This window comes from Capra hircus, chromosome 25 (assembly GCF_001704415.2).
Source record: "Capra hircus breed San Clemente chromosome 25, ASM170441v1, whole genome shotgun sequence".
Taxonomy (NCBI): domain Eukaryota; kingdom Metazoa; phylum Chordata; class Mammalia; order Artiodactyla; family Bovidae; genus Capra; species Capra hircus.
In genome coordinates, this window is record NC_030832.1 from 10,005,380 (window position 1) to 10,028,179 (window position 22,800).

The 22,800-nt window shown below is 47.2% G+C and overlaps 1 protein-coding gene across 1 annotated transcript; it reads right to left on the reverse strand.

Annotated features, from left to right (window-relative positions):
• Positions 216 to 22,800, reverse strand: LOC106503571. Its single transcript, XM_018039862.1, has 11 exons — positions 22,761 to 22,800; positions 22,057 to 22,281; positions 21,026 to 21,181; positions 20,277 to 20,410; positions 18,917 to 19,075; positions 9,973 to 10,153; positions 4,399 to 4,610; positions 2,355 to 2,543; positions 1,791 to 1,930; positions 538 to 700; positions 216 to 290 (listed from the first exon to the last, which is right to left on the reverse strand). Exons 1-11 carry the CDS (start codon positions 22,798 to 22,800, stop codon positions 216 to 218), a joined length of 1,674 nt encoding a protein of 557 aa, XP_017895351.1.

The following is a 22,800-nucleotide window of genomic DNA, read 5'->3' on the forward strand; positions in this document are numbered from 1 at the left end:
AGGCCAACAGCTATTCATTAAGCACTGACTGTGTGCCGGGCCTTGCGGCTCTCAGGATTACAAAGCAGACACGTCCCAATCACGGTCTCGGACTAGCACAGGGTCCAGGCTGGGGTCTTTCTCCCAAGAGAAGAGGTGAGGGTTTTTAAGTAAGGGGGTGACAATGACTATGCTGGCGTGTTGAAAAACTCCCTCGGGCTCTCAAGTAGATTGAATTAGGCAGACAGCAGAACAGAAAACTCGGGCCGGAATTCTCCGTTTGCTTCGTCCAGTTGAGAGAAGGTGGCAACCTGAACCGGGGACCACTGGGGTGAAAAGAGCTCTGGGATCTTCACTTACCACATGCCGATTCCACAAAACCACGCACCCATCCAAGCTCCTGGGGATGGTCCTGCCATCATATGGGTGGGTCAGGCCCGCACAGACCTGGGAGGGACAACCACACACATGCACACGTGTGCGCACACACACACACACACACAGATGGGTCAGAGGCAGATGGAAGCCCCTCCCCGTTGAACCCTGGAGCCTACTCACATAGGGGTGCCCGGCCTGGTAGCCGAGAACCACGGTCTGCAGGGTCTCCTCCTGGGCACCCAGGACCACCCTGCTCTCCAGGGAGTAACGCTGGTGCCGCCTGTCGGCCGTGAAGGTCTCCTGCAGGAGGATGCGCTGCGGGAGGGGCACAGTCCAGGGGTGCCTGGCATGTAGAGCGGGGAACAGGCTGAAGTCATTAAAGCAGCTGGCGGGGTCAGAGGACACCTGTGCCCCAGGGGCCTGTCACTGTCTTGCAGAGTTGAGACTTTGTTACAGGGGACTAGCCTGGTGGTCCAGTGGTTAGGAATCCACCTTCCAATGCATGGGATGTGGGTTTGATCCCTGGTCAGGGAACTAAGATCCCACACGCTGCGTAGCAACTAAGCCCTCACATTCCAACTACTGAGCCCGCGTGCCACAGCTAGAGAGGAGCTTGAGCAACGCAACTAGAGAAGCCTGAGCACCGCAACAAAGATCCTGTGTGCCTAGCTAAGACCTGATGCAGCCAAACACGTGTTTTTATAAAAGACTTTGTCTATGTGCGTGCATATGAAGGCCCTTCAGTCGTGTCTGACTCTTTGCAACCCTATGGACCATGGCCCACCAGGCTCCTCTGTCCATGGGATTCTCCAGGCGAGAATACTGGAGTGGGCTGCCATTCCCTTCTCCAGGGGATCTTCCAGACCCAGGGATGGAACCCAAGTCTCCTCCGTCTCCTGCACTGCAGGCAGATTCTTCACCATCTGAGCCACCAGGGAAACCCTGGAACACAGTAGGTGCTCAATAAATATAAATGTGATTAAAAAGTGGATGAGACCTTGGCAAATGCAGGGGCTGTTAGTTTTGGGTTACTGCTGCTGTTCTGACAGTAGATGGCTAAGGGTCCCCAGCTGGTCAGTGCACAGCCTGGACTTCAGGCTGGGTCTTCTGACTCCAACCCTGTGCTGTTCATCCCCCAGCAAAAAACAGGCTTTTCAACCAGCTGGGCCTCCAGGAACTGAAATGGTTCCCCCAGAGCAGCTTTCAGCCTGGGGTGATGAGACTGTGCCCACCTTGGCACACGAATGAAAGGGGGTGAAGGACATGGGGGCTTTCAGGGAGAGGGCTCGTCTCTGAGCTCTGGGTTCTGTCTGGGCCCCTCCAGGCAGCACAGCATACCCCACTCCCTGGTGACCCTCCATGCCGGAGAACAGGAGACCCGGGCAAGCACTACTCCTCGGGGGAAGCAGCCTGGGGGAAGGGGCCACACATACACAAGGAAGAAGGTTCCCTGCTTCCGGTACAAGCTCCTGTCTCGAACCAGCTCCTCCAGGCTGCCCTCCAGCTGCAGGCCCTCAGGATGGCCCCTGGCACCGGTCCCTAGAGCCGTCAGCGATACATGACTCTTCCATGGCTGCAATGAGGACCAGGCTGATGCAGAGGGATGCCCCGAGGGTCCAAGCTGCGAAACATCCTGCCCTGGGGGTCTCCAGGGGCAGTCCCCACTGCCCACTCATCATCCCAGGAATGACCACCAAGAAGGGCTGATCAAATGGGCTGCAGCCTTCATACCATCAGACCTCAAGGTTGCACAGGCACACTGCTATGGCCAGACCTCTCCAGGGGCCCAGCAGGAATGAAGCACTTGGATGTCCAGTACCAGGTGGCTGACCTTTGCTCTGCGGTCAGCGCTAGTATGGCTGGGTTCCATTTTATAGATAAAGAAACTGAGGCTTGGGGAGGCTTATAGGCCAAACTAGTAGCCTTCCCCATCCCAGATATGGGATTCAGGGTCTCTCGATGGCAAAGTCTCCAGCACAGGCCACATGGACCCTTACCTGCTCCGTGTGCCTGTAGGCTGCCGTTAGGTTCAGCTCCCGCTGTGGGCCCTTCAACCAGCAGTGCAGGATCTTACGGTCTCGGCTGTTCTCAGCATGAATCTTGCTCTGCACCGCTTCGCTCCAGGCTGATTCTATTTCACTCTGGCTGCTAAAGAGGCTCTGTGCCAAGGCTGTCACCGTGGAAACCTGCAATGAGGATGAAGAGGCTGACCAAAGCCTTTGCACACCCTATTTCCTCCTCTTGGGATTCCCTTTCTCTCAGTCCCACTTGGTGAACTCCTACTCATCCTTCAAAACCCCTCCAATGAAGGAGGACACACAAGAGAACAGAAGGGTAGCCTTCTCTCCCTGCATCATTGCATGGTTTTCAGAGCCATGGGAGGATCTAGGTGTTACTGGGGCTTGTACTGGAGCTGGGGGAAGTAGAACTCTTTAGCCTTGTGCTGGGCTGTATACCCAGCCCAGTACCCTTGGCACAAGCCCCTCTAGGAACAACAAGGCTCTGCCTTCTGCCCTGCTGGCCTCTGTCCCTTGTTCACACAGCTCCCTCAGGGGACTCATGAGGAGAGGTAATGGGGCCAAGATGGACTTTGGGAATTACCAAACCTCCTGCCAAATACTAGAACTAGCCAAGACCTTACCCCACGCATCACTGAACTCAGGTCACCCCCAGAACCCACGGGCCCCATTTCAGCAAATGGCACCTGCTCCTACATAACCTTGTTGTTGCTGTTTAGTCACTCAGTTGTGTCCGACTCTTTGTGACCCCACAGACTGCAGCACGTCAGGCTTCTCTGTCCTACACTATCTCCTAGAGCTTGCTCAAACTCATGTCCATTGAGTCGGTGATGCCATCCAGCCATCTCATCCTCTGTCATCCCCTTCTCCTCCTGCCTTCAATCCTTCCCAGCATCAGGGTCTTTTCCAATGAGTCAGCTCTTCGAATCAGGTGGCTAAAGGATCGGAGCTTCAGCTCCAGTCCTTCCAGTGAATACGCAGGGTTGATTTCCTTTAGGATGGACTGGTTTGATCTCCTTGCTGTCCAAAAGACTCTCAAAGAGTCTTCTCCAGCAAAAGAGTTTGAGAGCACTCAGAACTCAGCACTCAGCCTTCTTTATGGTTCAACTCTTACATCCGTACACGACTACTCAAAAAACCATAGCTACACAACTGCTTGAGCCAAACACTTGGGGTCATTTGTCTCTCCCTCACTTTCCCAAACCAATCCATAAGCAAGTCAGTCATTGACACCTTTAAGTAAGTTCTGCAATCTGACCACCTGCCTCTGCTGTCTTCTCCCAGGCCAGGTCACCATCACGCCCCTGAGCTGGGTCACCTGCAGGAACAGGCCAGCTGACCCCTCCTTGCATCCTGTCCTGGCTTTACCTGTCACATAGCTGCCCTCTCAAGGTCCCTAACCTTGCTGGGAGTCACTTGCTCCTCCTGAGTCCACCCTGGTGCCACCTGGCCCCTGCCTCAAGGGTACCGTGCTGTCCCCAGACATGCCCACCGAGCTGCCTCCTCCTGAGCCCAAGCCAGGCCTGGACCACCCCTCCCTCATGTCCACTCATCATCCCAACACAGGGGGAGGCTTGGTGTACCGGGTTCCCACACATGACACCAGGGAAGTCCTTCCCTTGTTGATTTCCTTTCAAACTCTGCTATGCTGCTTCACTCGGCAGGCAGTATAAAACTGACCTCCATCCTCAAAATTTCATTCTGCGTTTTGGTAAAAGCCTCCAATCTATTTGTTTCCAAGGTACCAGCTCAACCTACTTTCATATTTTACTCTATCAGCTGCTAAGCAAGAACATGAGACATTGAGGTTTATTTTGAGGTCCACTCTCCCAAATTCCCTCGGCAACTAACTCTGAAGAGTGTCAATACTGAGTGAGCTAGACCTCACGCATCGGGGACCCAGTATGGAAAACCCCTGAACCTCAGTTTTAACCCTTTTCTCAGAAGATTTAAGCCACAAGAAATCAGCCTCCCTGGCCACTGGTGAGGGGGCTGGGCAGGGGGCGTGGCTGAGCATGCGCACCCGAAGGTAGGTGGTAGCTGGGGTGTAGACGTGGATCTTGCCCTGCCTCTGGAGGCCCTGGCCCCTGCAGGCCACGTTCACCACCAAATTCTTCAGGGTCCAGGCCTTGCCCAGCGTCAGCTCCAACACAGCCTGGAACATGGCTCGATTAGGCCAGTACAGCCTGTGAGCCATGGAGACCATCAGCCAGGGACTATTCAGGTTCAAGGCTCCTGAGACAGGCAGAGAACAAGAAACTAGTTATCTCCAGGGCAAGAAGGGGGTTTCTGGCAGGCAGCAAGAGCCCCCTGTAGAGTCATTACGGTCACTGCAGGGCACATCTCATAACTGGGATAGAACATAAGGGAACCTTCTAGAATGACTCAAATGTTCTGAATTTTGACAGGAGCTTGGGTTTCACAGATCTGTGCACCTGTCAAAACTCATCAAATGGTACCTGGGAGATGTTGGCATTTCACCTTAGTGAATGATACCATACTGAAATGTTGAGGGGTGAGATGGACCATGGTTTACAACTTAATCTGACCTGTTACCAACAAATAAGACAGATGGCTAAGTGGACAGATAGGTGACAAGATAGGTGGAGTAAAATGTTCATAGTAGAATCCACACTGAGAATATGTAGGTGTTTCCTGCAGCACTCTTTGCACTTTTCTGTATGTTTGAAATGTTTTCAGGAAGATATGTTAGACAGAAGAAACGCTAGGAAGGTTGGAAAGGGGGCACTCCAGTGAGGTGATCAAGAGCATAGCCTTTACTCTTGCAAGCTATGTGACCTCTTTGAGCCTGTGCTTCCATCATCTGTAAAATGGGTACAATAGTACCAATCACTGTGTCTTGGAACAGAGGAAGCATCCACTCAGAAGAGTAAAGATCAATCATCACCATCATCAAAAAGTTGACATTCTACACAGCACATTGCCCTTCCACAAGGAACTAAAACCAGTCACTGGACCCCTCTCATACTTTGTAATAAATCTCCCACTCGCTCAAGGGCTAATTCAGTAAATACTGCTCCAGACTCTCAGAACTTGGCAGTGAACAGGAGGCATAGTTGCTGCCTTGATGGAACTCGTGGTCTGGGGGCAATGGTGGCGGAGAAATCTTGAATAAACATAATGAGACCTGTGCTGTGCTGTGCTTAGTTGCTCAGTCCTGTCCAGCTCTTTGCAACCCCATGGACTGTAGCCCGCCAGGCTCCTCTGTCCATGGGGATTCTCAGGCAAGAATACTGGAGGGGGTTGCCATGCCCTCCTCCAGGGGATCTTCCCAACCCAGGGGTCGAACCCGGGTCTCTCGCATTGCAGGCATATTGTTTACCGTCTGAGCCATCAGGGAAGACCTACCTAGGAGGAAAATGCTAAGTGCTAGGAAGGAAAAGAAAGAGGGAGCTAGACCAAGGTCAGGAGGATCAGTGAAGACTCCCATGAACAGGACCATTGAGCTCAACCCTGAATGAGAGGCAGTGGAGTCTGCCAAAGGGAGGGAGCACTCCCCCACCTCCTAGTGGAGATAGAAGATTCACTATGTGGGGAATCTGAGGCTGAGAGGCCAGGATTCAGGCGGACCCAGCACAGCAACGGTAGAGGGCGGGCTGCCAAGTTGAGAACAGGGAGATATTGAGTAGAGTGTGGTCAGGTGCCCTGAGGTGCCAGTTCCACAGGAAACAGGGAGTTTGCTCCACAGAAGAACAGAGTGACCGAAAAAAAATGGTCTACAGATATGGGGCCCAGAGTCCTCAGGGAGAGCCAGGACCCCACCCAACAGGGAAGTCCATCAGTCAACAAGAGCACCCCCACTCATACATACATATATATATGCAAGTGAAATACTGCTCAGCCACGAAAAAGAATGAAGTAATTCCATTTGCAGCTACATGACTGCAACTAGAGATTATTATCCTAAATGAAGCAAGTGAGAAAGATAAATACCATGTAATATTACTAGACATGGAATCTAAAACATGACGCAAATAAACTGATCTATGGAAAAGACTCGTAGACATAGAGAACAGACTTATAGTTAGCAAGGCGAGGGATGGATTGGGAGTTTGGGATTAAAAGATGGAAACTATTATATATGGAATGGATAAACAATAAGATACTACTGTATAGCACAAGGAATAATATTCAATATCCTTTGATAAGCCATAATGGAAAAGAATAGAAAAATGTGTGTATATATATATGCTGCTGCTGCTGCTAAATCGCTTCAGTCATGTCCAACTCTGTGCGACCCCAGAGATGGCAGCCCACCAGGCTCTCCCGTCCCTGGGATTCTCCAGGCAGGAACACTGGAGTGGGTTGCCATTTCCTTCTCCAATGCATGAAAGTGAAAAGTGAAAGTGAGTCACTCAGTCGTGTCTGACTCTTCGCAACCCCATGGACTGCAGCTCACCAGTCTCCTCCATCCATGGGATTTTCCAGGCAAGAGTACTGGAGTGGGGTGCCATTGCCTTCTCCAGTGTGTATATATATATAACGGGACCACTTTGCTGTACAGCAGGAATAGAACATTGTAACTCAACTATACTTCAACAAAATAATTTTTTTAAAGAGCACACACACCCTCCCCTTCCCATAGAGCCTCCTTCCAAGCAAGTTCCAAGTTACTGACTCTTAAACAAAAGCACATACCATGCTCTTACCTGGCATGTGGGAAAGCTACTAAAAGTAACTTCAGAAACATAAAGAAGAAAGAAACTCAGGGGGAACAGATCAAAGCACCCCGATTCTATAACTTATGTTCATAGAGAAGAGAAGATAACGGATCATGAAGAACTTGCAGGAACACAAAAGAGCTCTTGGGAATACAAGCTAAACAAAACTAAAAAGGTCAGCAGGAGGGCTGGTGGATGAAGCTGGGGAAATCAGCCCTCAAAACAGAACAAAAGGACAAAGAGACGGAACAAAGGAGAGAAAAGAGAAAATCAGAGGTTTAGTTTCTGAGGACCAACATCTATCTGACCAACAGGAATTCCAGAACACAGAAAGAAATTACCAAAGAAACTGTACAAGAAAACTACCAAGACCCAAATGGTGGGTCTCCACATTTGCAAGGTTATATGCCAAGTCCTTAGTACAGTGAATAAAGATAGATCCAAACCAAAGCTCATCATCATAAGATTTGAAGATATGAGGATTAAGGGCTTCCCTCATAGCTCAGGTGGTAAAGAATCTGCCTGCAATGCAGGAGACCCTGGTTCTATTCCTGGGTCAGGAAGACCCACTGGAGAAGGGAAAGGCTACCAGCTCTAGTATTCTGACCTGGAGAATTCCATGGACTGCATAGTCCATGGGGTGGCCAAGAGTCAGACATGACTGAGCGCCTTTCACTTTCAGGAATAAAGAGAAGCTCCTAAAAGCTTCCAGAGAGAGACAAAAGGGTCACAGACAAAGGATGATGGATCACAAATAGCACCAGACCTCTCAATTGATTCACATAGACAGTGGAGCGATGTCTTCAAAATTACAAAGGGAAATCATTTCCGACCTAGAGTTCTCTATTCAACCAAATCAAATGAAGACAGTTTAAACACTCAGGGTTTCAAAATGTTTACATCCTGTTACAGGTTGAATTGTCTCTCTTGAGAACAGATATGTAGTCTTAACCCCGGGTACCTCAAAATGTGACTTTATTTGGGAATGGGGTCATTGCAGATAGAATTAGTTAAGATGAGATCACACCAGAGTCCCAGGTGACTCAGTGATGGAAGATCCCCTAAAGGAGGAAACGGCACCCCACTGCAGTATCGCCTGAGAAATCCCACGGACAGAGGAGCCTGGTGGACTACAGTCCATAGGGTCACAAAGAGTTGGACACATTGAGCGTTCACGGACACTTAATGGCAAAGGGGAGGCCTGAAGTCTGACATGACTGGTACCTTTATATGAAGGGAGAAGTTTGGACACACACACACACAGAACCATGTGACAACAGAGGCAGGACTGTTGTTGTTGTTTAGTTACTAAGTCATGTCCGATCCTTTGCGACCCCGTGGACTGTAGCCCACCAGGCTCTCTGTCCATGGGGTTTTTCAGGCAAGAATAGTGCAGTGGGTTGCCATTTCCTTCTCCAGGGGATCTTCCCAACCCACAAATCGAACTTGTGTCTCCTGCAGGCAGAGATTAGAGCAATGTAACTCTAATGTAACTCAGTGTACCAACCAAGGAACGTCAAGCATTAATAGCCACCACCAGAAGCTAGGAAGAGGCAGGGAGGATTCTACCCAGGGTCACAGAGAGAACATGGCCCTGCTGATGCCTCACCTTCAGAATTCTAGTCTTGGAGACTGTAAGAGAATAAATTTGCTGTTTTAAGCCACCCAGCTTGTAGTAATTGGTTAACACAGCCCTAGCTAACGAATACACTTTCCATGTATCCTCTCTGAAGAAGCTACTGGAGGATGTGCTCCACTGGAACAAGAGTAAGGCAAGAAAGGACATGAACGCGAGAAGCAGGGACTGTGGCCCAGAGAAGTGGAAGGCACTCCCTGAATGATGGTGACGGGAGGCCCCAGGACACAGCAGGATACCCGGGAGCAGCAGTGGCTCCAGGAAGAGTGTCGACAAGAAAACTAGGGGAACTGATCAAAGCTGACACGTAATCGGAAGTGTGTGACCCTCTGGAGAAGAGTTTGGCACTGTTGCTAAAAATTCTAGGAATAATCATAGGAGGAAAATAGAAAATTAATCAAACAGGGGGGAAAAGCTATTATAGCTCCAGGAAAAACAAAAAGTTAGAATTCTAGTATACCACATGTCTCAGCTGTGAGGGACACAATTTTATCAACAGTGAATACTAACAAACTGTAACTGTTTGGGGGGAAGAGAGGGAAATACATATTTTAAAAGGGATGGTGCAAGTTAAATTCTCATCCTCTATAATAAGAAATACATGGAAAATAAAAATGCCTAAGAGAGAAAAAGCATGAAGTAAGTGTGATTAAAAGATGGAAGGTCTGGTAAGAAATAGTAAAAAGAATTTACAGTGATTGCCATTTCAAGCAAAATTTGGGATAGGAAGACATGAAACAGAAAATTACTGTGTTTGTTATAACTTTAACTTTTAAAACTTTAAAAAATTTTTCAAGTACATACATGAATACAGAGACTATGATGAGATTCCCATGTAACATTCACCCACCTTCAACAATTTCTATGTCATAGTCTAATTCACTTTTCAAACTATGTATTTCTTCACTAAAAATTAATTCAAAGATAAACTATGGTACATCCATCTTTTAAAATGGGAGACAGTGTTCCAAGGAGAAGAAACAGCAAGTGCAAAGGCCCTGAGCTATGTCTGGGGAACAGAAAAGAGGCCAGGAGGGCTGCAGGGTGATGGGCAATGGGGAGAGTAGGGTGAGATAAGGTCGGAGAAATAGGCAAGGCCCTGTAATGTAGAGTTCTGTTGGTGAGGGTAAGAAAGCAGGATGTGTTTGTGTGCTTCCTGCAACACATTTAAGGCCTGAGTCTGGAGATAGCCAGGTAGACCAAAGGGAAGGGTGTTGCAGACGGTGGGCATGACTGGAGTGAAGACCACTAGCCAGGCCACCCCATAGATGCCACTCACCTTCCCACCGCCACAGGGCAGCCCTGGACGTGTCCTTCCACCGCAAGCCCGCCACGAAGGGCAGCCGCCCGTTGTACTGCACCTTCAGGTGTGTGCTGGTCTCCACGTGCGGATGGCAGAGGCTCAGGTGGTGCAGCTGCATTCGGTAATCCAACTGCCTCTCCAGCACCTGCAGCACAAACTGGAGACCCACACCCACGATGCTAATCGGATCTGGTGCTAACTACGAGGCTGCTTCCAACACAGAACATTCCACTGGCTCTCCACTGCAGCCTGAGCCCCGTGGCTACCAGGAACTGCCCCAGTCCACCCCAAAAGAAAGCCTGCACCCATTAGCAGTCACTCCCCATTGCCTCCTTCCCATACACTCCAGAAACCTACCTTCTGTTTCTATTAATTTACCTCTTCTGGACATTTCTTACAAATAGAATCACATAGTATGTGGCCTTTGGTGCCAGGCTTCTTTAACATGGCATGATGCTTTCAAGGTTCATCCACGTTGTAGCATGTGTCAGAATTTCATCTTTTTCTTTTTAAATTCTACTTATTTTAATTGGAGGATAATTACAATGTTGTGTTGGTTTGTCATACATCAACATGAATCAGCCAGAGATATACATATGTCTTCTCTCCCTTGAACCTTCTTCCCACCTCCAAATCCATCCCACCCCAGAACTTCATTCTTATTACGGAATGATATTCTATTGTATGGATAAATATATGTGTCAACTTATTCACTGATGAACATTTGGGTTGTTTCTGCTTTGGGGTCATTATGAATAAAGCTGCTATAAATGTTCATGTACAAGTTTTGTGTGGACATAAGTTTTCAGTTCTCCTGAGTACCTAGGATTAGAATTGTTGGGTCATATGGTAACTCTGTTTAATATTTTAAAGAAACATAAAACTCTTTTTTCTAAACCATCACACCATTTTATGATGCCACCAATATGAGCCCTAATTTCCCTGCATCCTCACGAACCCTTGTTAGTTTCTTTCTTTCTTCATGTCAGCTATTCTAGTGGTGGGCTTCCAAGGTGATGCTAGTGGTCAAAGAATCCAGCTGCCAGTGCAAAAGACGCAGGAGATGTGGGTTCAATGCCTGGGTCGAGAAGATCCCCTGGAGTAGGAGACAGCACCCCACTCAGGTATTCTTCCCCGGAAAATTCCATGGACAGAGGAGCTACACTCCGTGGGGCTAAAGAGAGTCAGACACAACCGAGCAACTGAGTACCGCCTGCTGGTGGTAGCATCTCACTGCAGTTTCGATTTAAATTTCTCTAATGACTAATTAGCTTAAGCAACTTTTCACACATCTATTGGCCGCTTGTGCACCTTCTTTGGAGAAATATCTGTTCAAATCCTTTGTCGTTTTCATGCTGAGTTGTAAGCGTTCTTTATATATTCTGGAGACAAATCCTCTATCAGACATACGATTTGCAGATGTTTCCTTCCATTCTGTGGGTTGTTACTGCACTTTTGTGACGGTGTCCTTTGAAGACAAATTTGGGGTTTTTTTTCTGTTGTTTTTTAAATGTTTATTTACTTATTTTTGACTGCACTGGGTCTTCGCTATAGCCTGTGGGCCTCTCTAGTTGTGGCGTGTGGGCTTAGCTGCCCTGTGGCAAATCGGATCTTATTTCCCTGATCAGGGATTGAACCCCTATCCCCTGCATTGAAAGGTGGATTCTTAACCACTGGACCTTCAAGGAAGGGCCAGGTTTTTAAGTCTGATGAAATCCAGTGTATTTTTGTGGTTATACTGTCAGTGTCCTATCTTAGAAATCCAAGGGAATAAAGATTTCCTCTTATGTTTTTTTCTAAGAGTTTCATATCTCTTGTATTTAGGTCTATAGCCTATTTGAGTTAGTTTTTATATATGATCTGAAGTGTCCAGCTTCATATTCTTAAACATCAATGTTCAGATGCCCCACACCATTTGTTGAAAAGATTGTTCTTGACCCTCTACAGTTACCTTGGCGCCCTTGTCGAAGATCAACTAACTGTAAGTAGAAGGGCTTATTCCTCAGTTCCGGGTTCTATGCTGTTGGTCTGTATGTCTATCCTTATGCCGCTACCATAATACTCTTAATTACCGTAACTTTGTAGTAAGTTTTGAAATTGGGAAGAGTGAATCCTCCAAGTTTGTCCTTTTTCAAGATTGTCTTACCTACCCTGGGTCCCTTGAAATTCCATATGAATTTTAGGATCAGCTCTCAAAAAGACAGTGCAGATTTTGATAGGGAGATAGAGATTGTTGAATCTGCAGATCAATTTAGAAGGTCTTGTAAACTTCACATTAAATATTCCAATTCAAGAACATGAGATACTCTCCCATTTATTTGGGTTTTCTTTAGTTTATTTTTTTAAATTAATTTATTTTAATTAGAGGCTAATTACTTTACAATATTGTCGTGGTTCTTGCCATACATTCACATGAATCAGCCATTGGTGTACGTGTGTTCCCCATGCGGAACCCCCCTCCCACCTTCCTCCCCATTTCTTTAGTTTCTTTCAACAATGTTGTGTAGCTTTTGAGAGTATTCATTTTATATTCTTTTGTTAAATTTATTCCTAAGTATTATTCTTTTTATGCTAGTGTAAATGAAATTATTTTAATTTCTTTCTCAGGTTTTTCATTGCTAGTGTAGAGAAATACAACTAATTTTTGTATATTCATTCCGTATCCTGCAACTTTGATGAACTCATTTATGAGCTTTAATAGACTTTTTTTTTTTTTTTTGGTGAGTTCATTCAGTTCATTCACTCAGTTGTGTCCGACTCTGTGCGACCCCATGGACTGCAGCACACCAGGCGTCCCTGTCCATCACCAACTCCCAGAGCTTACTCAAACTCATGTCCATCAAGTCAGTGACACCATCCAACCATCCCATCCTCTGTTATCCCCTTCTCCTCCTGCCTTCAATCTTTCCCAGCATCAGGGTCTTTTCTAGTGAGTCAGTTCTTTGCATCTGGTGGCCAAAATATTGGAGTTTCAGCTTCAGCATCAGTCCTTCCAATGAATATTCAGGACTGATCTCCTTTAGGATAGACTGGTTTGATCTCCTTGTAAGGGACTCTCAAGAGTCTACTCCAACACCACAGTTCAAAAGCATCAATTCTTCGGTGCTCAGCTTTCTTTGTAGCCCAACTCTCCCATCCATACATGACTACTGGAAAAACCACAGCTTTGACTAGACGGACCTTTGTTGGCAAAGTAATGTCTCCGCTTTTTAATATGCTGTCTAAGTTGATCATAGCTTTCTTTCCAAGGAGCAAGGGTCTTTTAATTTCATGGCTGCAGTCACCATCTGCAGTCATTTTGGAGCCCCCCCCCCCATAACGTCTGTCACTGTTTCCATTGTTTCCCTTCTATTTGCCATGATGTGAGGGGACCGGATGCCATGATCTTAGTTTTCTGAATGTTGAGTTTTAAGCCAACTTTTTCACTCTCCTCTTTCACTTTCATCAAGAGGCTCTTTAGTTCTTCTTTGCTTTCTGCCATAAGGGTGGTGTCATCCGCATATCTGAGGTTATTGATATTTCTCCTGGCAATCGATTCCAGCTTGTGCTTCATCTAGCCCAGCATTTCGCATGATGTACTCTGCATAAAAGTTAAATAAGCAGGGTGACAATATGCAGGCTTGACGTACTCCTTTCCTAATTTGGAACCAGTCTGTTGTTCCATGTGCAGTCCTAACTGTTGCTTCTTGACCTGCATACAGATTTCTCAGGAGGCAGGTCAGGTGGTCTGGTATTCCCATCTCTTTAAGAATTTTACGCAGTTTGTTGTGATCCACACAGTCAAAGGCTTTGGTGTAGTCAATAAAGCAGAAATAGATGTTTCTCTGGAACTCTCTTGCTTTTTCTATGATCCAATGGAATTGGCAATTTGATTTCTGGTTCCTCTGCCTTTTCTAACAGAAGCAGGAGATATTAAGAAGAGGTGGCAAGAATACACAGAAGAACTGTACAAAAAAGATCTTCACAACCCAGATAATCATGATGGTGTGATCACTCACCTAGAGCCAGACATACTGGAATGAGAAGTCAAGTGGTCCTTAGGAAGCATCACTACGAACAAAGCTAGTGTTCTCTGCCAGCTTGAACATCTGGAAGTTCTCGGTTCAGGTACTGTTGAAGCCTGGCTTGGAGAATTTTGAGCATTACTTTACAAGTGTGTGAAATGAGTGCAATTGTGCAGTAGTTTGAACATTCTTTGGCATTGCCTTTCTTTGGGATTGGAATGAAAACTGACCTTTTCCTGTGGCCATCGCTGAGTTTTCCACATTTGCTGGTATATTGAGTGCAGCACTTTCACAGCATCATCTTTCAGGATCTGAAATAGCTCAACTGGAATTCCATCACCTCCACTAGCTTTGTTCATAGTGCTGTTTCCTAAGGACCACTTGACTTTGCATTCTAGGATGTCCGGCTCTAGGTGAATGATCACACCATCATGGTTATCTGGGTCGTGAAGATCTTTTTTGTACAGTTCTTCAGTGTATTCTTGCCACCTCTTCTTAATATCTTCTGATTCTGTTAGGTCCGTATCATTTCTGTTCTTTATTGTGCATGAAATGTTCCCTTGGTATCTCTAATTTTCTTGAAGAAATCGCTGGTGTTTCCCATTCTATTGTTTTCCTCTATTTCTTTGCATTGATTACTGAGGAAGGTGAGTTCATTAGGGTCTTCTATTGATATATACAAGATTGGGCTTCCAGGTGGCGCTAGTGATAAAGAATCCGCCTGCCAATGCAGGGGACACAAGAGACATGGGTTCGATCCCTGGATAGGGAAGATCCCCTGGAGAAGGAAATGGCAACCCACTGTAATATTCTTGCCTGGAAAATTCCATGGACAGAGGAGCCTGGTGGGCTACAGTCCACAGCGTTGCAGAGTCAGGCATTACTGAGCGACTGACTACAACGCATATACAAGATCATGTCATCTGTAAATAGAAGTAATTTTACTTATTCTCCAATCTAAATGGCTTTTCTTTACTCCTTCTTTCTGTTTTATTTCTTTTGGGGCTGAATGTCCTAGCTAGAACCTCCAGTATAATGTTAAATAGAAGTGGTGGAAAGCAGACATCTTGTCTTTTCCCTGATCTTAGGGGGAAAGCATTTAGCCTCTCACCATTGAGTATGACGTTAGCTGTGGGTTTGTCACAAACGGCCTTTATCAGGTTGAGGAAGTGCCCTTCCACTGCTAGACTGCTGTGGTGTTGTGCCAGATACTTTTCTGCATCTTTCGAAATGATGCGGCTTTTGTCCTTCATTCTATTACTATGATATATTACATTGATGGATATTCAAATGTTAAACCGATCTTGCATTCCTCGGATACATCTTACTTGGTCATACTGTGTAATTCTTTTTATAGACTGCTCAGTGGAGTTTTGGTAGTGTTTTCTTGAGGACTTTGCATCTGTATTTATAAGAGATAATGGTCTCTAGTTTTTCTTATGATGTTTTTGTCTTGTTTGGGCATCAGAATAATACTGGTTGCATAGAATGAACTGGGAAGTGTTTTCTCTTGACTGATCATTTAGTCAATTATTTTATAGTAAATTAGTTCTGCCACAATCCCGTCCAGTCAAGAGGCGAAAAGCCTGAGGCAGACTGGACTTTGAATCCCAGTTCTGCCATAAAGTAGCTGAGAGACCTCATACAAGTCTGTTTACACTATTTCTCTTCTATGCAGTGAGAACTGATAATACTTGCCGCACAAGGGTTAAATGAGATAATACAAACAAAGCACCTGACATGTGGTCTGGTGATCTTTATGACTCATCACTGACCGCTCTGCCTTTCCCTCTTCTACTCACTGTCAGCTTCTTAAAGATAAAGATTACCTTATTCATTCTTGCCTCCCCAGAACCTCACATGGCCTCTGCCACACTTTGGAAGGCTTGCAGAAATGCTGCCGTCAATCTCTTAATCACTTCACTAAAACCCTAGGGGCCAGATGTTTTCCAGAAATAAACTTCCCAATTCAGAACATTAATATGATGTATAAACTGCAATCACATGTAGAACTCCCACCAACCAAAAGCCAAGTATACTAATTTTTTCCAAATGTCAAACAATATGAAAAATCAGTTCACAGAAAGGGTAATGCAATAGTAGAATAAATACACAAAACAGTGTCTCCCAGCCTTAAGTCATCAGGAAATGCAAATTCAAACAACGGGATACCGTTTCCACCCACGTCAGCAGTATTTTTCAAGTGCTAAAAGTAGTGGGGAGAATACGGAACTTGCTCCTGTTGGGCATGGCTGGGAGGCAGGTGATGGGTCTAGACATTCTGGAGGGCAAATTGACATAAAGCCAGCAAATGAAAAATGCCCAAATTTCCAGAAATTCTACATTGCGACATCTGCCCCAGAGACCCCTGACACACCCCTTGCACCAGGGAGGCAAGCCCAAAGATGTTCAGGAATGCACTCTTAGAAACCACCAGGAGGGAGACGGCCTATAAAATGCAGGACAGAAGCATATGCAACATGATGCAGGTATTTAAAAAAAAGAGAGTAGACTTCTATAAGACAACAGGGATGTTCTCTAAGGTCCACTGCCAAAGGAAGCACAGCATGACGTCCCAAACAGAACTAAGTGCGCGTGACAGGGCCACAGAGCAAATATATAGAAAAAGGTCTCCTTTCAAGTGATGCAGACCATAATTATGGCTTTCTCCAGGCAGCTAAGGAGGGGACCAGGAATAGGGATGATAACTGTGAAAGGGACTTTGAGCCTTATTTTAAGTGTTTTTTTCCACAAGAATTTATTCATGGAGTATTGGTATCATTTAAAATCAGCTTAATACTTAGGAATGAAATTAAGCAGGAAGGCACTGAAAAGTACAAAACTGCTGAAAGAAGTTAGAAAAGACAAATAAATGGAAAGGCATCCTGTTTGTAGACTGAAGACTTAATATTGCTAAGATTCAATATTACCCAAACAATCTATAGACTTAATGCAAGCCTTATCAAAATCTCAATGGCTTTTTTTTTTTTGGTAGAAATAGAAAAGTCCATCTTAAAATCCATATTGAATCTCAAGGGAACTTCAAATAACCAAAACAATTTTGAAAAACAACACAATATGAGGTCTCATGAAGCTACAGTAATCAAAACAGTATTTTGTGACCTAAAAGACACATACAGCCCAATGGACTACAATAGATTGTCCAGAAATAAGCTCACACATTTATGGTTAGGGAAAGGACAGCTTTTCAACAAATGGTGCTGGAAAAACTGGGTATTCAATGCAGAAAAAAGAAGCTGGACCCTTATCTTATGCCATATACAGAATTTAACTCAAAATGGATCAAAGACCTAACTATAAAACTCTTAGAAGAAAACCTGTGATTGAAAAGCTTCATGAGACTGGATTTGGCAACTGATTTATTGAACATGACACCTAAAACACAGGCAACAAAAGTAACCATGCTGAACTATGTAAACATTAAACCCTTTTGTGCAACAAAGATTGCCATTCATAGAGTGAAAAGGCAACCCGTGGAATGAGAGAAAATATTTGTAAACCATACATCTGATAAGGGTTTATCCAGGATACATAAAGAACTACAGCAACAACAAAACCAAAAAAATGACCTGATTCAAAAGGACTAAAGGATTTAAATAGACCTTTCTCTAAAGATGGTAATTAAACAGCTAATACGCCCATGAAAAGATGCTCAACATCATCAATCACTAGGGAAATGCAAATCTAAACTATGAGATCCTCATACCCATTAAGATGACTACTGTTTAAAAAAAAAACGAAGCCCAGAAAGAAGTGTTGGTGAGGATGTGGAGGAACTGGGGCCCTTGCACACGGATGGTAGGGTGGTAAAATGGTGCAATGCTATGGAGATCAAAATATTAAAAGTAGGGTTATTGCATAATTCTACTTCAGGGTATATACCCCCAAAGACTGGAAAGCAGGGACTCAGACAGGTATTTGAAGCCAAGTGTCCGCTGATGGAATGAATGGATCAGCCAAATGAGGTCCACCCATACAATGGAATCTCATTCGGACTTACAAACCTTGAGGATGTCATGCTTAGTGAAACAGGCCAGTCATGGAAAGGCAGATACTATAGGATCCCACTTACTCGAGGTACCTAGTGTCGTGAAATTCAGAGACAGGAAATAGAATGGTAGTTGCCAGGGGCTGGGAGAGGGGAATGGAAAGATACTATTTAATGGGTCCAGAGTTTCAGTTCTACAAGATGAAAAAGATGGACCATGGTAACGGCCACACAACAATATGAGCTTAATGCTGCTGAACTGTACACCTAAAAATGGTGAAAATGGTCTGTTTCATGGTATGTGTGTGTGTGTTAGTCTCTCAGTTGTTTCCAACTCTTTGTAACCCCATGGACTGCAGCCCGCCAGGCGCCTCTGTCCATGGAATTCTCCAGACAAGAACACTGGAGTGGGTTGCCATTTTCTTGTCCAGGGGATCTTCCTGACCCAGGAATCGAACCAGGGTCTCCTGCACTACAGACAGATTCTTTACCGTTTGAGCCACCAGGGAAGCCTTGATGTGATGTATATTTGACCACAATTAAACATTAAAAAAAAAAATTGAAAAAGAAACTCAGAAAGATAACATGTGCCTTGTAGGAGCATGTTCAGAGGCTAGGCCCTCGAGTTACTCCTGATTTACCAAAAAAAGCGCACCTTCCAGGAAACCCTGCAAGTGAACCGTTTCCAAAATGCATTTTTACAGCTGGAAATCTGCATTTCCCAAGCTCCCTTGCAAACTGCCCCACGGCACACCAGCAAATGTTTAACTTCCTCAGGGACGTGGGGGCAGATGCCAAAAGGAAGATCTCTGGGCCTGAGTTTTAGCTCCTGCGTCCTTGTAACTGAGAACCTGCTGCCCCGTGCATGCTGAGCTCCAGGGACCGGTCGTGTGGGGGCGGGACTTACCTCCAGGAAGTGATTGCTCAGGGCCGGGCCCGAGTCATTCTGGAAGGTGTGGAGGAGGCGGAGGCGCCTCCTGTTGCGGCTGTCATCCCAGTGCTTCCCGTAGCTCGCCTCCAGCGCCCAGTGCAGGTGTCCAGAGCCTTCCTCGTGCCGCAGCTGGACCTGGGGACACACCCCCCCAGGGAGACCCCCGAGGAAGCCTTGTGTACCCAGTCCTGAGTCTCCTCGCTGCCACCCATCCCGAGATGCAAGGTTTGCTTATTTGGGGAGAGAATTCTGTAATAGGTATGGAGTTTTGTGTATTTTTTGCACTGATTTTGATTTTATAAAATTTTGCATTCAAATATGATTTACTTTCATGACTTTATTTCTAGCACCCTCTATCCTGAGGTGAGAAACTAGAAGGCCCCAACCCAAGCCTTATCCGTGCCCTGATAAGGAGTAGAAAGAGCCAGCCCACCATGGGAAGATAACTTCTGATCTTCATATAAGCCCAAGACCTCCCCCTGCTCCACTGTCCCACGGCAGCCTCTGGTTCCCTGGACTGAATCTACAAGGATCAGGGTTCCCCACCTGGGGGCTCCTGGCACCCTTCTGCTTCCTCCTGCCTCCGAACCACAGGTTGAAGCAACACAGCCTCATCCATTCATTCAATTATTGGACACATTTTCCCCCAGGTACCAGGTAAGCGCTTCACTGGGCACTAAATAGCCAGGAAGGAAGGAACCAGAAGCCCCGCCTTGGTGGAAGCAGTAGGTCAGAGGAAGAGGCAAACTGGAAACAAAGTAAATTAGCCGAGAAACAGCCACTTCTCCCTTCGGCTTGGCCCTCGTCACTCTGGTAAACTGCCCGTTCCTTAATCCCTCCATTCGCCCTTCAGTCCCAGCGTCTTTGCACTTACTGTCCCTTCTGGCTATAGCACACTTCCATGGGAACAGAACTATCTCCTTTTTTACTTTTCAGCTTAAAATAGCTTTCCACCGAAGAAGCCTTTCCTGCAGCCCCGTCCAAATGAGACTCCCCTGTGTTTGATCTGTCTCTGCCCTGTTTATCACCCATGGCATTTATAATTCACTCGATTTGGTCCATGTATCTCGCTCTCTGCCCCCCACTCAGCAATGAGACGATAGAGACAGGGGACTGCCCTCAGCACAGCTCTCCCCCAGGGTTGGGCATACAGCAGGTGTTCAATAAACGCCAGCTGAACAGAGGGGAGACGAGACCCAAGTTCCAATCCGTGATCTACCCCCATACCTGACCTTGAGCAACTGACCTCTCTGAGGATGGGTTCTGGGTGCTCACCCACCACTTCCCTGACCCTGGGGGCTCTCTCCAGACCCCCTCAACTGGCTCAGGCACCCACCTTGTGACTGAAAGCTGGGATCTGTGTGCAGTGGAGTTCGTGGTTCAGCTCCAGCTTGTAGGAGGCCTCTGAGCCGCTCTCTGTCCATAGCTTCTGGCTGGTGCTGCACTCCTGAGCCAGCTGCTTGGCCTGACCTGTGCAGGGCAACCCAGAGACCCTTGCCCTTCCTCTGCCAGGCAGCCCTCCATCCTTATTCTGAGCAGAGGAGCATCCGGCACAACCCTGCTTCAGTCAGCCCTCTGGAGCTGCCTCAACTAACGTCACTCATTGGAATCCGCCAACTGGGAGGTTTTAAGAGACTGATTTATGCCCAACCCCAACACATTCAGGGCTTCCCAGTGGCTCAGACGGTAAAGAATCCGCCTGCAATGTGGAGACCTGGGCTCTGTCCCTGGGTTGGGAAGATCCCCTGGAGAAGAGCATGGCAACCCACTCCCATATCCTTGCCTAGGGAATCTCCATGGAAAGAGGAGCCTGGTGGGATACACTTTATGGGGTCACAAAGAGTCGGACACGAATGAGCAACTAAGCAGTGCACCAATACACATACTTGGAGCTTCTCTTGTTTTAACAGGCAGGGACTCAGCTCCATTCAAAGCTAATAGAATGACTCTTTAGCTAAGGAGCTGTGCGGGAAGGCGAAAACACCCAAGGTGACATTGGCACCTAAGCCGTTGGAGCCACCACCCCAGGAAAGGGCACAAGTCCAGCCACTGCCCAGCTCGCCCCTCACCAGCATACGGGCATACCCCGGAGGCCGTACTTGATCCTCAGGTAGCTGGTCCAGAGGTGGCCCTGCCGCTGCAGCTGGCCCAGGACACGCAGCCCCACAAGCCCTGGCACAAAGAGCTCACCACCCAGGGACACCACCTGCAGCCCGTCCTTCACCTTCTTCTCCAGCAGCGCTGTGGGGAGAGCGGGTGGAGATAGGGCAGGTACAGTGCGGTCATGGGCCATGCCGCAGGACTGCCCCCCACCACCCTAGGGTGCCAGGTGAGGAAAGGATGGGGGAGCAGCCCAGGGGGTCCCGGTAGAACCAATGCCTGAGTCTCTACCAAGGGCCACTGACATCAGGGCCACTGACAGCATTTTCACTGTCCAGCTGGCAACCGCAAAAGTCGCTTTTATGGGTCCAGACCAAAAGGTTTTAAATAAAGTAGAATAAGACAAAACGGGATCAGATGGAAAAGAAATGACAGTGTGTCAAGGGTCATCAGGTAAATTTCACCTTCTGAAACTTGTTTCTGCTACACATTCAGCCTGATCACAGGAACAGCCATGATGTTTAAGACTATCACAAAGGCACAGGCCAGCTGGTCACCGGGGCCAGCCACTCACATCACTCCCTCGGAATTTCCCAGAACACCCCACAAGGAGCGCCGCTGGGAGGGCTCCACGCCAGCTCCAGCACCAGGGCCGGCGCCTGCTCAGGTGGGTGGGTATCCAGGCCAGGCTGTGTATTCAAGATCCAAACAGTGCCCTATGCAATTTGGGTCAAAAATGAAAAACTTGTTTCTTATACATCCTGTAACACGTAATGTGTGTCAGAACCCAGAGAGTCCAAAAGGTGCTGGTTTATGGTTCATGGGGCCAGTTGAGCGCACTGGGGACTGAGGCAGAGGCTGTAGGCAATATAAGGTCGGGGTTTTCCTTAAGTGGAATGTGAATATTGGGAGTTGGGGTGATGGGGACTACGAGCGGGGTACTCAGCCCTCCCCTCCTCTCCTGAAGTCTGGTCGCTAAGGAAAGGTGGCAGGAAGTGTCCCCACCCTCCTCCTACCTGACACGCGGGCCTCCTCACCCAACAGGTTGCTCAGTGACACAGAGAAGGCCAACCGGCTGCCCGCCTGCCGGCTGAGGTTTCCGGTGAGGACCACAGGGCTGCCCGATGTCACCAGTTTCACCTCCAGCTGGGCCTCAAACTGCTGGGCCTCACTGCCCACTGCTGGCCACAGGTTGCTCTGGCCCTGGAAAGGTCCTAGATCACTTGAGGGGACAGGTCCCACTAACAGGCCCCACCCTGACCATACACGCTGTCCTTAAAGCCCACAAACTCTCAGTAGACTTTAGCCCAGCCTTCCTGCTTTGTATTCCTGAGTTCCCCTGCCTTAGCTTCCTCATTTCCTGTGGGCTTACCAAGAGGACTAAATGAGAGACCCAGGGTCAAAGCCGTATGTGTCCCCTGCCCATCCTAGAAAAGGCTTTGGAAAGTTCTGAAGCTCCAGCTGTTACCAGGATCGTGATGAGTCTGAGGCAGCTAGAACTGGAGATTCTCTAAAGGCCAGTGCTTCCAGGCTGCAGACAGCCCTCTGGAGAGCCACAGGCAGGCCTGCAGGGAGGGGCAGGCAATTAGCACTAGTGTGCTTAGCAAAGCGGGATTGCTTCAAGGGCTCCTGGGAGCTCTGAAATGACACGTACTCTCAGCCAGCAGGCAGCTGGGGTCCTAAGAGGAATATGCTCTCCCCTGACACTTGGTCTTCGCACCCGGACAGGAAGCAGATTTGGGAGCTGAGAGTGTGTTCAT

Coding starts and splice junctions, on each gene's coding strand:
- LOC106503571 (XM_018039862.1), bottom strand. CDS start 22,800: ATGAACACACTCTCAGCTCCCAAATCTGCTTCCTGTCCGG. Junction 21,182..22,056: donor TGAGGAGGCCCGCGTGTCAG/GTAGGAGGAGGG, acceptor CTCTCCCCACAG/CGCTGCTGGAGAAGAAGGTG. Junction 4,611..9,972: donor TGCCCTGTGGCGGTGGGAAG/GTGAGTGGCATC, acceptor TGCCTGTCTCAG/GAGCCTTGAACCTGAATAGT.